This window comes from Maniola jurtina, chromosome 10 (assembly GCF_905333055.1).
Source record: "Maniola jurtina chromosome 10, ilManJurt1.1, whole genome shotgun sequence".
In the NCBI taxonomy this organism is placed as follows: Eukaryota; Metazoa; Arthropoda; class Insecta; order Lepidoptera; family Nymphalidae; genus Maniola; species Maniola jurtina.
Window position 1 is genome coordinate 7,496,904 of NC_060038.1, and position 17,649 is coordinate 7,514,552.

At 35.3% G+C, this 17,649-nt stretch overlaps 1 protein-coding gene across 15 annotated transcripts in view; it reads right to left on the reverse strand.

Annotated features, from left to right (window-relative positions):
- The window catches only part of LOC123868811 (protein lap4-like), a 97,810-nt gene that overhangs the window by 41,932 nt on the left and 38,229 nt on the right, over positions 1–17,649 (reverse strand). For 12 of the 15 annotated variants that reach the window (XM_045911434.1, XM_045911436.1, XM_045911432.1 and 9 more), the window contains exons 8-13: positions 17,149–17,238; positions 16,100–16,206; positions 11,050–11,268; positions 10,183–10,302; positions 7,973–8,134; positions 5,093–5,159 (exon numbers count right to left, since the gene is read on the reverse strand). In XM_045911434.1, coding sequence (XP_045767390.1) covers positions 5,093–5,159; positions 7,973–8,134; positions 10,183–10,302; positions 11,050–11,268; positions 16,100–16,206; positions 17,149–17,238 — 765 coding nt within the window. Of the gene's footprint in view, positions 1–5,092; positions 5,160–7,972; positions 8,135–10,182; positions 10,303–11,049; positions 11,269–13,456; positions 13,812–16,099; positions 16,207–17,148; positions 17,239–17,649 lie in introns of those variants that run through there. The other 3 variants (XM_045911426.1, XM_045911427.1, XM_045911440.1) reach the window with 3 other exon arrangements.

Genomic DNA, 17,649 nt, shown 5'->3' on the forward strand with positions numbered 1-17,649 from the left:
ACTACGTAGGTATACGTTAACTTTGGAAAATCGAAAAGTTCCAAAGAAATGTTTAAAAACCGAAATTTACGCGGACGACGTAGCAGATATCATCTAGTAGTTAAGTAAAGAAATTAGAATTATGCATGACGTTAAACAATCTCCTGAGTAAAAGTTACTACACGACTGACATTAAAACGTTTAGTTATAGGTATGCATTTTTTTTAGGGTTACGTACCTCAAAAGGAAAAACGGAACCCATAGAGCATCACTTTGTTGTCTGTCTGTCCGTCTACGTCTGTCGTGTTTGTCAAGAAAACCTGTAGGGTACTTCCCGTTGACCTAGAATCATGATATTTGGCAGGTAGGTAAGTCTTCTAGCACAAGTAAAGGGAAAAATCCGAAAACCGTGAATTTGTGGTTACATCACAAAAAAAATTCAAATGTGTTCATGAACAAATAATAATTAGTATTTTCAAAGTAAGATAACTATACCAAGTAGGATATCATATGAAAGGGCTTTACATTCTTACCTGTACATTCTAAAACAGATTTTTATTTATTTTTATGCACAACAATTTTTGATTTATCGTGAAAAATGTCGGATAAAATACCCGAGTACGGAACTCTCGGTGCGCGAGTCTGACCCGCACTTGGCCGGTTTTTAGTATATGCATTCAAATAGCACTTGCCATAAAAACAACTGCTCTTGAAGCACGACTTTGACATACATTTTATCACAATGCTATGCATAGCACGCATTGATATAAAACTTGAATGATATTCATAGATGGATACGATATCCAACGGCAGCTGAAAGTAGAAATTTATAGGATATAACTAATATACTGCAGGTCGGTGTCGATAGTTTCTATTCAAAACAGCTTTCTCAGTTGAATTTCTCTTTAAATGCCAGATAACACTTACAATACCATCCCTACTGGTATTGATCGTTATCTCACTTGATATTAGAATACTTAATTTAAATTTAAATTTAGTTTATCAATAGATATATGTTAATAAACTAAATTTCACTGCATTACTCTGTTAATATATCTATTAATAAACTAAATTTCAATTTAACGGCTACATTAATAAACATTTCAATTTAAATTTCATAATCGTATCGATATGAGTATAATAAATCAAAAATTTATAGGTGCTCAGTTAAAATAACGTACCATAATCATGAATAACAGGATCGTTCTCAGAAATGCGTACTCTCTTTGGGAATCTTGGTAATGTGTAGTGAATAGGATTTTGTACATTCCCATCTCGGTTCAGTGGCGCAGTACGTGGCAGAGTACCATATATCTGACTGGCTGGGTCAACATACACTAATTGATAACCAGCTTGGGGCGGATACCGTGAAGTTTGTCTTAAAGGCTGTGTATATTGTATGTATGAGTTGGGTTGAGGGTTCCTATCACGTATATCATATCCGCTGTTTTGTTGTTGCTCATACTGAATGGATGGTCTGTCTCGTATGCCGTATCTGTTGTAACTTTGTGGTTGTTCATACTGATCTAAAGCTTGCAGACTTTGCGCAGGATATCCATATTGATCGGGTTGCCTTCTATATTTGTCCAGTATATCAAAAGCCCTATTCTGTGGCGCAGCGAAACGATCCGTGGCAAATATTTCATTCACCGGCAAGGTGGAGCTGCTATTACTTAAATTACTGCGGTTGCTTCTTGTGCTGCTTCGTAGACCATTTCGACTTAATGAACCATCGCCGCGCACACTTAACTTTAGTTCTAGTCTCTTGTCTTTCATATTGTCTTTCTTTCACTATTTGCAAAGACTTTTAAACACTTCTTAATAAATCGATACGGTTCTCAATTCGAAGGCATAATAAATAATATTATGAACTGGAATTAGAAACGGATAGCCAATGTGCAACAATTAATTTTAGATTACGATGTTCCATTATATTGTTACATACCCGGTAAAGAAAGTATGATAGATTTACAATGATCTACATGAATGATGACTAATGACTGTTACATTAGTAAATGACCACCAGCATGAGAACAAGCTCGCCGTTGTCAGAGTTAATTGAGGTTAAAAGTTTATTCGGAACATCAACTTGATCTCAAACAAAGGTACTGTCAATTTGCTTGGCGGGCGGGACGTCTAAACAAATGAGAACAATAAAATTTGACAAGAGAAAATTCAGCAATATTAATTTGTGAAAACAATTTCAATACTCGATATGACAGCGAGATTCCGTAATGACTTGTGGGAATAATTTCACTTGAGTACAAACAGGTGTATTACCTACGTACAAACTACAACTACATGAAGAATGAAGTTATACAAACTACAAAGTATAGACTAGAGTCCCAAGCAAGAATTTATTTCATCCCTACATTGTTAAAGCCACTTAATACGCAATTGTATCAACTTAAAAACTTCCATTTTGAAGACACTAATGTTAACGAACAATATGATGCAGTTAGGTTCTGAAAGAGAATAACTTTTCACTTTTTGAAAACTAAATACTCGTAACACCAAAACTTATAAACTTGTTACAGTAATGCGATCTAAGCAAGAGATTCTTGGCCACTACACGAAAGGGCCTCAGGCGAATCGTTATTATTAAAAGCGATAAGATAACGTCAGTTCAATAACATGTGTTATGCAGGTTTGGTACAAGCAAATGAATAGGTGCGTTTACCTACCTATTGATAAATTAGCCAAAAAAAATTTTTTGATCTTACTATTTAATAGGGTTATAAACAAAGATATATAACCTTTACAATCCAATCATATTTCCCTGTACAAATTTCTACTAAATCTACTTTCATATAATTACTGGTTTATACTATTACCTACCTATTTTCGATCACGGTTATATGATTTCACTGAAAATCGTTATTGACAATAATAGGGTGGTAGGTACTTAATAGAGAACTGCGCAGAGAAAATAGGTTTCAGAGCAATAAAACTTAGTTATTTGTGGGAAAGTATCGGCCATTAATTTTTGTATACCAACTACTATAGAATTAAACATAAATATGGCAATAAATGCATTTAAGTAGGAGTTATGTGGCTGGAAGATAGAGAAAGTATGCGCTTCAATCAATTACACGTTGTGTAAAGCAACAATTGAAAAGTAAAGTACATCACGACTTTCAAGTGTTATTTAGAAACACAATAACTACATGGTTATATGCAAATATCACAGGCGAGTCACATGATGTACTTACAAGCAACGACAATAACTCAACACTAAAGTAATCTTGACCTTCAAAACAACATTCAAGTAAATGATATGTTTTGAACAAACAGACCAATGATATACGAAGCGATGACATTATGTTAGTAAAGGAGTGTTTTAGGAAACGATGATTTATAATCCTGATAAAAACATAGAGCGAACTAAAGTATCCTCATCCATACATTATCATGACTCACGGTGTCATAATAATTTATTATTAAATCGATGTCTTAGTTTCATTGCGATCAATAAAGATTTAACATTGATTATTATCAATGCACTTTTTCTCAATATTTTTGTAGCACATTCACTAAATATTCACTTCTGCATTATTAAGTTACTTAAATCCGGAACACTTTTATTTTTAACGCGTAACTGGAATAAAACAATGTAAACGAGAAACAAAACAAGATCGCCCGCCTTTACAACACAGTTGGGATTAAATTCGAGCATAGATAATGAATTTCTAGTGCATAGTTTTACGTGCGTTACGCTATGTGAGCGGACAAATAAATTGCTCAGAATGCTGCTGAAATTAGGCGCAAACACGGCACAGGTGGTCGAAATACTGGGCACACAGGTTGCAAAATGGCACGTCGAGTGCGCCAGATAAGCTGATAAGTAACACAACGATACCGATTATACGAGCGACACAAATATTATACAGCGATGACTGAATTATTTTTTTAAATTTAAGGTAGGCGTATGTTCTTGGCTTAGATGCAACGAGTGAATTATCAAGGTCATTTATTTTAGATTTTTCCTTTTTTCATTTTATATATGAATTGTATTTATAATCAGAGTTGGAACGTTGGTGGAGCGTTCCCCGTATCCTCTACTCCTCGGAGACGTGGACCCTGCCAGAGAGTGAGAAGAGAACAGATGCGCTCGAGATGTGAATGCTGAAGAAGAATGTCAGGAGTGTTATGGAACACGTTTCAGACGTACAACTTCATATCGTAGAACCTTCCTCCATTGTTAAGCTCACATCCTCTATTTTTCGGACGTATAAGTTTGTCCATAGAAGGATTAGTGATGCAATGGAAAGTCGAAAGAGCACCAGATGAGCAGATCAAATAAAGGCTACAATAGGAATCTCATCATAGGTGAGCCAGAAAGGCAGCAATCAGGGAGGATTGTCAAGAGAGTCACAAGTAAACCACGACCAGTCTGCTAAGCCTAATCGCCTAAAAAGAGAATTGTATTACTGTTAACATATTACATGCTTCGTGTATATAAGGCTCTTTCAATTAAATCCATTTACAAGAATATTTTATTGGAATTAGCAATAAAATTCCCACATTCAATGGTTCAGTCATTACACAACGTTTTTAATTATGCAGTGGTATGAAAAATTAAAAGATTAATGAAATGAGTACCAATTTTTAAACGGATATCTGATTTAAATACCAGTCATGAAAGTTAAAATTCTAAAACGTCACTATAAGAGAGTGTCGACAAGAAATATAAATTGGCATCCAAGGGTTTGAAAGACTGAGTTCCCATAAAAAATGTGACGGTTTTCGTGCGATGAACTTGCGCTAGAGTGACGGGTTTGAAACGATGCTCGTGATCATTACGGGCGAATGTGGTCACGATCGCGTGAAACAATGTCGCAACTACTATCTAAAGGAACATCGTGCACTATGTTGCCATACTTCGCAATCCTCTTATAGTGCTTCAGACTAAAGGTGCAGTGCAGACCTTTAGCCATCTTGTGTAATGCAAAAAAAGTACAACAGTTTACTTAATAATAGTTCGATAACTAGTTGAAAGCATTTCTTTCCGTTATAGTGAATTTACTGGACCGTGAAACTGTATCCGCAAAAGGAAATATGCGCTTCTATTGTTCAAAATGTTGAATGATACGATTAAAAAAAAACAACTTACCATCGGGCATGTCTTCTGCAACTTCATCGTCTGTTTTCGGATCGTGTTGCTCTCGTTTTTTGATCGCCTGCAATAAAACAAGTTTATAGGGATTTTTTCAAGCAACTCAGCACTTTAGCAACTAAAATTGACTACAGAAAATAAAAAAGTATAACAGCCAGGATGTAGGTAAACAAGGTTGATGTTGTTATGACTGTATGATCATGAGCATGATTTCAAAAAACATAAGCAAGGCAAGCGAAATTAAAATGCAATCGGAATCTAAATTGAAATCTCGCTTTGAATGTCTCTCTATCTTACAAACACATCTCACCCGGGCGAGCCATCCACCCGCAGCTTTCAAGCACCTCATTTTACTAAGTACGAATAAATACCACAGAGGGAACGTGTTAAATATTATCTTAGTTCATTGTCGATTTTACTTTAACACTGGAGAAAGTTCACTTCACTTATCGATTAATTGGAGTAAATATAACATTGTTGGGAGGCGTGCGGTGCGAGACAGTCATTTCTGCGAACCTCTCAGAGGGTCTACTGTGAGCGTTGTGGTCGAGGGCCCGCGCGCAGCAGCCCGGAACTGCCGCGGTATTCCAACAATTACCCACGCTTGAGTCGTGCTAACAGAAACAAAGCGATTCCTAGCCAGATTTATTGCTGAACACATTTACTTCTTCAATTTAATAAAAAAAAATATTATTCTCATTAAAATAAGCAATGAGAAGCAATCTAGGAATCGGACTTCAGTTCGCTTTAAGAGTATCGTCTCGACTAAGTGTTCAAACTGAAAAGGTAAATAATGCTATTGAAACGGTGGTAATAAATGACAAGATCTCACGAGCCAATTGTCTTCCTTTTCCAATAGGAATAAGAGATTTACGCATCTAACTAGTTTACCAATTCACTCTTGCGCGACATAATGTAGGTACATACCTAATTGTCAAGTTAAAAAACAGGGCATCAAGATGAATGCATGATAGCAATCTGTAGTTCGCGAGCGCATAGCTTGACAATATAATTAATTTTAGAATTATAAGAACGGAACATAAAAAGTGGTTGTTTTCCAAGCTAGGAATTCGCGCTATTTATACCATGTTGTCTTTTTTCGTATATTTAAATGATTTCCATTCAGTCGTCAATCAATCGATACGCTCGATTGAACACTTGATGCCCGAAACAGCTTGTGTTTATCAGACATTTTTGTGAAAGAACTTCTGAAGGTACAAAAACAGAATACCGTAATAAAATACAAAAACAAAAACGACAAAAACTTTTCCCACAGATCACATAGAAGTCCATGCGGTTTACGATCATAATAATGTAATGGGAACACGAGCGAAAGTTATTTTAATAATAAGTTGTACCTATTGTATCACGAGAAATCATTATCTTATTCAATTTATTTTTGAAAATTATATTGTGAATCTTTTTGTTGAAAGCTCTTCGGTTTGAAGACTAAAGAGTAATGAAGCAAGTTAATTAGGTACTAAGCAAACAATAAAATATTAATGTTATGGTTAGTGGTTAAAATAGACACGGAAACATACACAACATGCAAAAGCCAATAATACACAAGTTCTTGACGAATTCTCTACGCTTCGTTGTTCTTATTTTTATATGCATCCATATAATCTTTTGCTAATGTATAAAATTAAAAGCATTGCTTTACAAATATTTTGCATTTAAATGTCCCCAGCTACATTTCTGTTAAAAACTCAAATAATTTCTTTCACTGAGAAATGGTAATAGGCATATTTGATGAAGTGGATTAAATTAAAATACCTTAAAACGCAAAAGATTTCGACACTCTACTGTCTCCAAGACAGTTAATTTAATTTGGATTCATTTTCACAGAGATAATAAAAGCAGATATGAAGAAACAGCTTTTCGAAAGTTGTGTTTGTTTACACTTTATATAAACTTATCAAAAGCAAATAAATATTAAGTAGGTACAAAAAGTAGTAATTATAACATACATATTTGGTCAAGGAAAGTATTAGTGGTACCTTTCGTAAACTCAATACACCGAATGTCAAGAAATAACAGACAACTGACTGCTATAAAAAGTAAAAACTATCCTGTAATGATTTTAACTTAATTCTGTCCTGTTGAATAATTAATTAAAAAAGTTTGTTAGTAGTATTTATGATTAATTAAGTACAAAGTGGTGGAAGGGGCAAAGCAATTTATACGAAACGGGTCAAATAAACAATCAAGCAGATCATCCCAGAGTACGAGGTGCTTTAAAAAGCTTTATGTGGTTTTTGTATGCTCGATGAGCAAAGCAAGACAGGTAGCCCGTGGCTTTACGATAAGAGTAAAAATATAGGAAAAATCAAAGTCTTAGCTTTTTCATCGACAAACCAAGGGAGATTTTCATTGACAAACCAAGGGGCATTATACCATCACAGTTGGCGTCAGGTAAAAAGATCTCTCCATAATATTGGACCCTATATTATGCCTACTCGTAGGTTTAAGTTTCATACTGCGCAGGAAGGAAATGGTCGAATGATTAAAATCCGGTTACCACCTAAGCGAAGCGGAGACGAGATGTGTTTAGTCAATCAATCAGATTCTTTATAGGAAAAAGTTATCACATCATCTTTAATTTTTTTTTAAATTCAGATACAAGTTAGCTCTTGACTGCAATATCAACTGGTGGCAAGTGATTGTGGTAATAGTATTGGTTTTCTGAACACATCTGCTCTCCGCTCCAGGTTAGGTTAGGTAAACACCGGATCTAACACAACCACAAGGTACCGTAACTTATATGTAGCCTTTGTACCGCCAAAATAAATCAACGCCTACGCAGGTTTGAGGTAAGATTTTTCCTGTCATCAGGTGTAATTGTGGTTTGTGATATTGAGGCAAGCAAAGCAGCACCTGCGCGATCAGATCTCTTGCGCGAGTCGCATCGATCTGGTTGATGCGTTTGTTCTTGAGGTGATGCGGGGTGTCGCGGCGGTGGAGCCGGCCGCCGCCGCCGGTGCTCCGGCCGCCGCGGTCGCGCACCCCGATCCACGCCACGCGGCGCCCGTCCGCCCGCTATACCGTCACCAAAACACCCATAGCTTTAGCACCCAATATTAGCAGGTTATTTCGGGCATTACAGTTCAATTCACGTTACATCTAACCGGTTCCGAGCCGTGCCATGGACGGGACACGGACGGGGCACGGCGGTGGGTATTTTATTGGCTTGTGAACAGCCCAGTGTTATGAGTGACTAGCGCGATCAACCCGACAAAGCACAGCCCGGTTTCAGCATGATGTAACGGGAATCGGCCTTTATAATACCGTCCTTTGTCGCCCGAATGGCAATACTTTTAGGCAGTCTTTCGAAGCAAGGGATTTGTGTGAAACCTTCCATTAGCTAAAATCCATTAAACACCAATAGTGATGAATATTGGCTAGGATATAGAGTTGCACCAATAACACAAATTCACCAATCAGTCAATCACTAAACAACTGGTTTGTCGTGATAAGTCAAGTCCCCTTATCTTAATGTGAAAAGAGTTCAAAAAGCTAAGTTCTAATGAACGATGCGTTTCTATTGGTCGGTTTCACGCAGATTCCTCGCTACGCATCCTTGCACATCCGTGGTGGAATGCTGGAGTCCCATCAATTTACTAAAGATTCAACATACATTGCCCACCTGTTTTAAACTCGCTCAAAATTTTATTATGCATCAATTCAATGTACTTTCTCAAGCTCAGATTTGTAATGCACTCATTTATTTATTTTTTATTCAGAGACAAGTTAGCCCTTGACTGTGATCTCACCTGGCACTCAAACTCATATTCGGCAAATAAATTTTCATTTCATTTTTTGTGGTGAGTGATGATGCAATTTAAGATGGAAGCAGGCTAACCTGGAAGGGGAATGGCAGTTTTTATGAAACCCATACCTCTTAGGTTTCCGCACGGCATCGTACCGGAACGCTAAATCGCTTGGCGGCACGGCTTCACCGGTAGGCATTTTTATAACATTATTCCATGAGAAGGCTAATTTGGAGTAAGACCATAATCGTTTATTTAAAACAAGTGGGCTTTTTTGTTAGTCAGTTAGTACTATAATACTGGTTAGAACTACATCAATAATAGTAATTATTTATTTTTATATAATTTTTATATTATCTCAACAAAAGTCAGCAACATGAAATATAAACTTGAAACATAAATATATTCTTCTTTTTTCTTAGCGGCGCGTCGCAAGCAGACTTAGCCCATTGAACAAAACTAGTCAGGCATAGATAGACAGACATCTAGGTATATTAATAAAGAAATATTCTCCTTGATGAATTAATGTTTATTTATTTAATTTTTATTATTTAATTTATTTATTGATGTTTCCCAATAAATTAACTAAGATTATTATCAATTAAGTAATTAAAACTTTGTCTGCAACAAAACTTCCTTTTGTAGAAATAATACAGTATATAAGAATTAGAACAGTTTACGTGAAAGTTGCTTTAGGCATCTGATTTATAGCGAACACAGGAAACCGTTTACCACGACCAGAGTGTCTTTACCTGGTTACTGACATGTAACTGTAAATTATGGGGCACTACTCTATAAGAGAGTAAATATAACAGCCACTTTACGATTTCCGTTCACGTTCGTTAGTATTTCAATCCCGGCATCAATCCTATTGTATTGTACGCAAAACTTTATCTGTCACTAATTAATAAAATTGAAATATTACGTCTGTTTAAAGTAATTGATTTTTAAGCTCATAGTCGGTAATCCCCACTGACTGCCAATTTTTATTTTATTTTAATTTAGATACTTATGTCTATAAAGAAACACCTGAATCGATTTTTGGAAAAATCTAGGTTTGCATAATTTTTCAGCGGAAAATTATCTCAGTCGTATGGGAAAACAAAACCGCTAGTCGAAATCAAAGTCAATTTAGGCAAATTGTAGTACTATACCTTTCTTAACGCTTTTACGTATCAATTAGGTCACAGTTAAGGATTTCGATTTGTGTACGACAGTTCCATTACCTTTAGATATCTTTGCATATTGATATAGCATATTCAGTTTTTTTTTTTTTATTTACTAAGTTTAATAATAATTTATTATGACCACACATACCTCTAATTCTTCGGAATCTTCGTCTTCATTTTCTGCCTCCGACGAATCTTTATCCGGAACCACTTGATTGTCGCTCTCTTCCTCCTTCGTCACTTCAGCTATTGACGGAGTTTGTACACGCTGATAAAGATATTGATGCTATTAGAATTGGAAGGACAACACTATCAGAAAACCTATCCTCGGAGTTTTAAATGGGCTACGCCGGAAGACTCACTTCGACGCCCCTTCATTCAGCTTCGCCTATTCGACCTTCGTTTCGCTATGGAGCTTCACGCTTTACAAACCACTCTAGGGGTCAAGACCGACAAGTTTGCATGGAGCCGGTGTGCCACCTAGTTGATGCTATTAAAATTTAAAGGACAACGCTATCAGAAAATCTACCCTTGAAGTTTTAAATGGGCTACGCCGGAAGACTCACTTCGACGCCCCTTCATTCAGCTTCGCCTATTCGACCTTCATTTCACTATGGAGCTTCATGCTTTACAAATCACTCTAGGGGTCAAGACCGACAAGATAGCATGCATGTCGGCGTGCTACGATTTCGTTCTGGACCTTATATATAAACTTAATGATTTACTCTAACGAAGAGTTTTAGACCTGAATTTTAGTTAATACATATTACTTTTTAACAACCTCTATGTTCAAAAACTTTGCCTGTTTGTTTACGGTTCAATGTAGATTAAAGCAGGTAGCGGTTTTGACTGTAACATATACATAAAAGGAGAAACTGACTGGCTAACATATAAACATACAGTTTAAATCTTTAGGTTGCTTTAATACAAACGTCGACTAAGGAAGTACCTATGTATTAACAAAAATTCCAAGCAAAGCCGAAGCGGGTCAGCTACCAATGAAGACGAAACTTACTTCCACAACTTCAGGAACGTGCAGGATCTCTGGGGGTGTCGGGATTATGCCATTAGTGGTCGGTGCGTCATGGATTTTATGCACCGGTTGTTGTTCAATTTGCTGTTTTTCGATATGTTTCTGTGTCTGCTGGTGTTGCTCCGGTGTCCGCGTGAACAGTTTCACTGCCTTAGCCTTCAGGTCCTTAGGGTGAGGCGTGTTCTGACGCACAAACGGTGTCTGAAATACAAAAACTAGTTTAGATTTCACGCAATTCGTCCAATTAAACTTCTAAGAAAACTTAATTCAAGGCCAAAAAATGGTAAGTAAATTTCTATTCTATTACGTATTAGAAAAACACATGCACATGCTTATTGAAATAAAAACTTCTTTAGGCGCGTTGGACGATTTTGGAATGGGTAAAAACTTCAAGGTCGCGTCAACCACATGCTAATATAACTTAACAGTGCTCGGAGTGCCGATATTTGTAAAAACTAAACTAATTTTAATGTTTTTAATTTACAAATTATGGAATTTTAATTTTTCATACTACAACTATTACCTAATTAGAAAATCGAATTAAAAACACAATTTTTCATAGTAATTTAAGTTTTTCCGGATTGAGTAGTTGTTAAATATCTTATTAAAATCAAAACTATACCTCAGTAATTGTTTTAAGTGTATCTCATGTAGGGAATGTTGCTCCTACACAAAGCAGCAATGCTACTAATACTAAGTAAAGCTTCATAGCTGCCTAAGGCAAAGACTGTAGCTAATTTATGTGAAAGGTACACAAGACAGAAAATATATATGAGGGTTCCGTCAAGGTAATGCAATAAGTATTTCTAGACAACTACTGACAATGATATTCAAATCGACATCCCTCATCTCTGTCTATAGGAACGAATTAAAACTATATCTTAATCATAACAAAAAGTAATATAACATATATTTCAGCAGACCTTTTTTGCATCTAAAGTTTGAATTTGATCATATGTAATGATAATTCTACAAGGCAGGAACTTTTCTACCATGAAAATCAGCAAATAATACAGTGTGTACAATGTATATGTCAATGTGGTGAAATTACACTCATCTCTCTGTTGAACCCTAATAAAAGTACCAAAAATTATAATAGGCATTTAACCTATTAAACGCGTGATGTTAATAAGACTTATTATACACGTAGTGACGTGAATCACAGGATATGATATCACACTCAACTTCACCTCCGAGGCAATACGACGTGCCTCTCGAAATCCAGGCTAAATCCATCATAAGTGCAGTGCAAATAGTACCGTGTGGTCTACAGCAGTGGAAATAGAATCGTTTGATGCAATACGACGATTTCCTTGATGAAAGTGCCGGGATAGCGCAAGCGGTAATATGTGTGTCGTTCACAGAATTTCATTCATATTTAATATTCATATAAATAAAAGAAAATTAATATTTCAGAACATGTGCAAGGTAAATAATATATGTGCGAATTCATAACGAACAATTACGACGTTCCAATGAATTGTTTCGTATTGTGTGGATATTGTAAGTATACGTGTTTATAATGTAGATGAAGTATAATATTTACAGCTCGTGAAACTAATGAAATGCCAATACTAATGTTCTATAAATAATGTTTTTTATCTAAATACATAGCTCACACTACTCGCAGCGTCAGAGCAACTAAAACCTATGAAAACAAAGGACCAAGAGGCTTAGTGGAGGCAGCAAATGGAGCGTAACTGGAGTGCATTCACCATTACTTTCTTATCTTGTACATACGTCATACATTAGTAAAATTCCGTGAACCAAAATAAACATAGAATCCAAATTCACATTGGTGTTTTTCCAGACATCGATAAAACTATCCAATATTTTTTTATAATATGGTCTCATACAGTTTCCGAACAAACTAAATAGACAGCTTTTAAAATATTTTTTTAAAGAATATTAGCTATTTCAATCATAACTAACATTCCCCTTTCCCCTTTAACTAAGCGTAAAGCTTGTGCTAGGAGTGGCAACGGATGGGGTTTGAATCGCCGACCTTTCAGATTCAGTCCACTCCTATAACCGTTGGGCTATTGAGGCTTGTTAATAATGCTAGCCTTATCCGCGAAACACGTTGTGAAAGAGACAGATTTCTAATCCTGTCAATTTAGATTGGTTGAGATAGTATATCCAATCGAATTAGTACTATTTTAACGTTTTGATTTACAAGTTATTTCACTATAAAAGTTAAGTTAAATTATTCATAAGTATTCTCCAAATAAATCTTTGAAACTTTAATTCAATTTCTCCCCAAATATAACAACCGTATGTTCGAATATTAAGTTCTTAATCAAAAAAGAATAAATCGATTTGTTTGGTATATGGATATGTATATGGGGATATACATGTGTGATTGCACTCCATTCGCACAGCCTTGTACCTCAGCGAGGTTAGTAATAGAGGAGGAGAGTCTCTGCAGGGACGCCCTCCGCTGTGTGGTAACTAGCTTGCGCACTACGTCTAACGGCCTCCTCAGCCCTAGCATTGTTTGTGCGCCGAAGAAAGAATCGGACGGTGTCGTGTCCTCACTGTCCTCCTGAATCGATGTAACCTTGAAAACAAATATTTCCTATGTGTGTTTGCAGAAAGGCCCCATCCACGTTACTTTTTTTTATATTGTCTGACTAGGTTTGTAACTACGAGTAAGATATAGGGGTAATAAAGTATCTTAACTAATATAGAACTTTATCAGTGAGTTTAATAAACACTCAAGATCGGAAAATTAGGTAAAATTTGATTGAGTCTTTAATTTCGATAGCATATTTTTAGATAAAGGAGGTAAGGTTTAGTTGCTTTTAAAAAAACGCGGATTAATATAATCATACTGAACATTACTATGATTATATTAATCTGCGTTTTTGCGTCTCCGGCCGAATTTCGGCCAAGTGTATACTCCAAATGGCCAAGTATAGAGATTAGCCAACTGCGCGGGAGATATTATAATGCACAAGTATGTGCTCTCTCTCTCATAGCCTGATGGGACGGAATTTCAACACGATCGGAGAGATCAGGCCCAGGACCGACAGCTTTACATGGTCTCCGAGGCACGAGTTTATATTGCAATGATAATATGCATCACATTCAAAAACATTTTTAGTACATAACTATTAACTACGTATACTGTTAGAGTAACTAGAACAATTTTCTGTTACAGACGCGAACACGCGTGGGCGAGCTGACATCACGATGGTTATTATCTATGAGAATCAGCTACTTAGCTGTAAAACTTTTGAAATATAATTTTTGTCTTTCTGACTTTCATTACCCTATTTCACATAGTAAAACCATGAATTAAAAAATATTTACTTAATTTCTAATATAATTATACCGAATATACTTTAACTAGTTTAACTAGCTCTCGCCTTTATTTTTCTGCGTGTGTTTTATACCAACGCAAAATATATTTTCGATAACAGTATGCAATATTAATTTTATCTTCTTATTCCATTTTAATACTTAAAACATTTTATTTGTTATATATATCCAGTTAGGAAAAATAGTATTTATATTCGATATGCATAAAAAATTACGCTATAATATATGTAGGTACAACCATCCCATAGAGTAATTATATTATTATCAATGATAGCACAGTGAGATCACTGCTATTTATCTAAGTTTAAGATAGCGTGAAATATGTTATAGCTAGATAACGGCAGACTTTGCTACCAGATAAAATGCAATATGAAAGTTAAATAGATGTGCCAGATATCACTATGAATGATACGAATTTTATCTGAAAATTCTTCTCTTTATGATAAAAAGGTAGTGTCTAGTATGCCGCTAGTAGTACTTTAGTGATTCGCGTAAACGAATCGCTGTCAAAAAAGGTGTAATCGCTATTCTGCCGCAAGTGGTATTGGCTCATACGTTAGTTGGTGGCCCAAGGGAGTCAAGTTTTAAAATAGGTTATACCAGAAGACTCCCTCTGTCAACGAATCGTTCACTGCGGATGTCGCCGGCTTGCTTTGCTTCACTCAGCCTAGTAGACTAGCTTCATTCAGGACCTCCTCAAGAAGCTTGACTTCGCACTTAACAAAAACAGTCTTAAGGATAGAAGAGACAAGAATGTGTGGGGTCGAGATGCTCAGATTTCGTTTTGGACCACACCTTATTTTATGCATTTTTATGAACTTCATGATGATTTATTCCAGCGATGAATCTTACTTAGGCCACTGTGACTACCTAACAAATAACACTAGCTGCATACTAAACACTACCTAAATAATACAGAGCAAGAAAATGTTTTTCTCATTGCTCAATAAACATCGCTTTATTAAGTTGTAATTTAGTGACAATTTCAGTAACAATATTTACAGCTATGAGGTACAAAACATAACTAGGATCGCCAAAAAATCCAAAGAACATTTTAGAAAACCGCAAGAATTTGATAATGCATCTTGCATTCTTCACTTATGAGCTATAGGTATGTTCTTTAGAAACAAGTACAAGGCAAGTGTGGTTTTATAAATATTGCATGACAGGTGGTTCAGACAATCAAACCCTGCTTTCTAGTTTTGTTTTGTCTTAGCGAATACATTTAGTGCATGCAATAAAATAAAACATAAATTGTTAAACTGCACTTTTATTACAACATAAATTATATAAATATAATACAAAGATTAACATAACGTTTTAGTTAAGGTTCATTTTCCTAAGAAAATCACAATCTTATAAAGTTATAATACGATAATTTAGCAATTTAATATAAAGATTCTTATAACTTATAAAGGTACTGTATAATTATGGTAAGTAATACTGATTTTGTTTAGGCATCATACTATCTGCAATACTGGCATCACTCTAACGTTACTAATATCGAGCTGAGTGCTAAGTAAGCTCTTTGCCTAGTTAATACATTATAGACGTTGTTTCTAAACCAACTGCTTACTTTTCTACATTGGTGACTAGTGGTTGAACGGATACTGTGACAACAAATTCGAAAGTTGTGGCAGAATGTTCTGGAAGCGTCCCTAAAATAAGACTTTCTTCTACAAAGTAAGAAACAACAGCATGACCTCACCTCTTTCGCCTCGGGAACGTCCTCTGTGAACTTGACGGATATAGTTCGTGATGCCTCTCTTTCTTCCCAGCCATCATCCGAGTCTCTGTCTCTCGATAGATTTGCCTCTGTTAAACATAATGCATCTTATATATTTAACTTGGTCACAAAAGCAAAGTTATGGTTTTCAATGTAACTTTGACAAAACAATTTTGAATGCTAAATGAGATCACTGCAAGTTATGCCTCATATTTAACTTGCCTTACAAATACTGTTTTTATGTTGCATATAATAGATTTTGCAATTCATTAATTAACGTAAAATGCCATTTTTAATTGTCTTAAAATAGGATTGAGCGTCAAAGTTTTATTGAAAGGCCATGGCTATTCGGATTTTGCTTACTTTATAAAGACATCACAAAATAAAATTGCAGTTAGCGCTGACAATAAAGACAAACAATAACATAAAAGCACTTGAAAACGGACAAATACATTTATAAGAATTGAAATACTTTGAAAACTTAAAACAAGAAAATAGAGGGTCATTTTTTATAGATGAAAATACGTGTCTTGTCTTTTAAACTGTGATTTAAAAAGTGTATATGTAAAACTTAAAATTAAGTGGGAAAGCAGCGTTGTGCTTTACTAATAGAAAAATAAAAAGCTCAATTATTGTGGATTGAAAGTAAAATAGGGTAACGTTTCCCCTAAAGTTTTAACATTTTCCAAGAATTATATTATTACTGACATTTACAATCATACAAATCTATGAGGACGTAACTTCAAAAATACATATTTTACGGAAATCCAGAAAAACTCAGAAAATGTATTACTTTCTAGAGCATGTACAAAATTGCATCGAGTTTCGATTGGATGATATTAAAGAAGAACCAAACACTTGTATGGGGGTTGGTCGGAAGAGCTCGAAGGAGACTTCAAGTTTTGGATGAGGACATAAATGGCAAAGTGGAAAAGAAGAAGGGAGACAAAATAAGTTTAATAACTCACACTTTTTATTCTTGGGCCATGTTAAAACTTGAAAATATCATAAAAGCGTCTATTAAAACTTACCTCTTATCCTATCAAGCTCTTGTGACTGTGAATTAAATCTGTGTTCCCTGAACCAGGTGCCACTGCCGACCTCTGACGTATGATCCAACTCTATTTTGTATGTGACAAGTGGCAAAAGTGACTTTTAGTATATTTACACGGCAAAAACAAAAACAAACGTGGGGTCAGTGACTATTTACAATGCTCTACATAAAGATAAATCATGAATTATAAGATAAATTATGAATTATCATTTATCTATCATACATTAAGGATAATATGGAGTAATATAGTAATGAGAAAAAATTACAAACAGCTTTAGGTGTGTTATAACTTTATTTATCAGGGTCATTTGTCATTTATAATGATGTCGCAGCAAGTGAACTTTTTATCAAAATTCCAAAAAAATCATAAAAATTACGATATCTTTATAGTCACAGAGATGTAAATGGTCACAGACACCTTGCATAATTAAAGTGAAAGCACAAAAAAGCAATGCGAAGGACCAAATAGACAGTCACA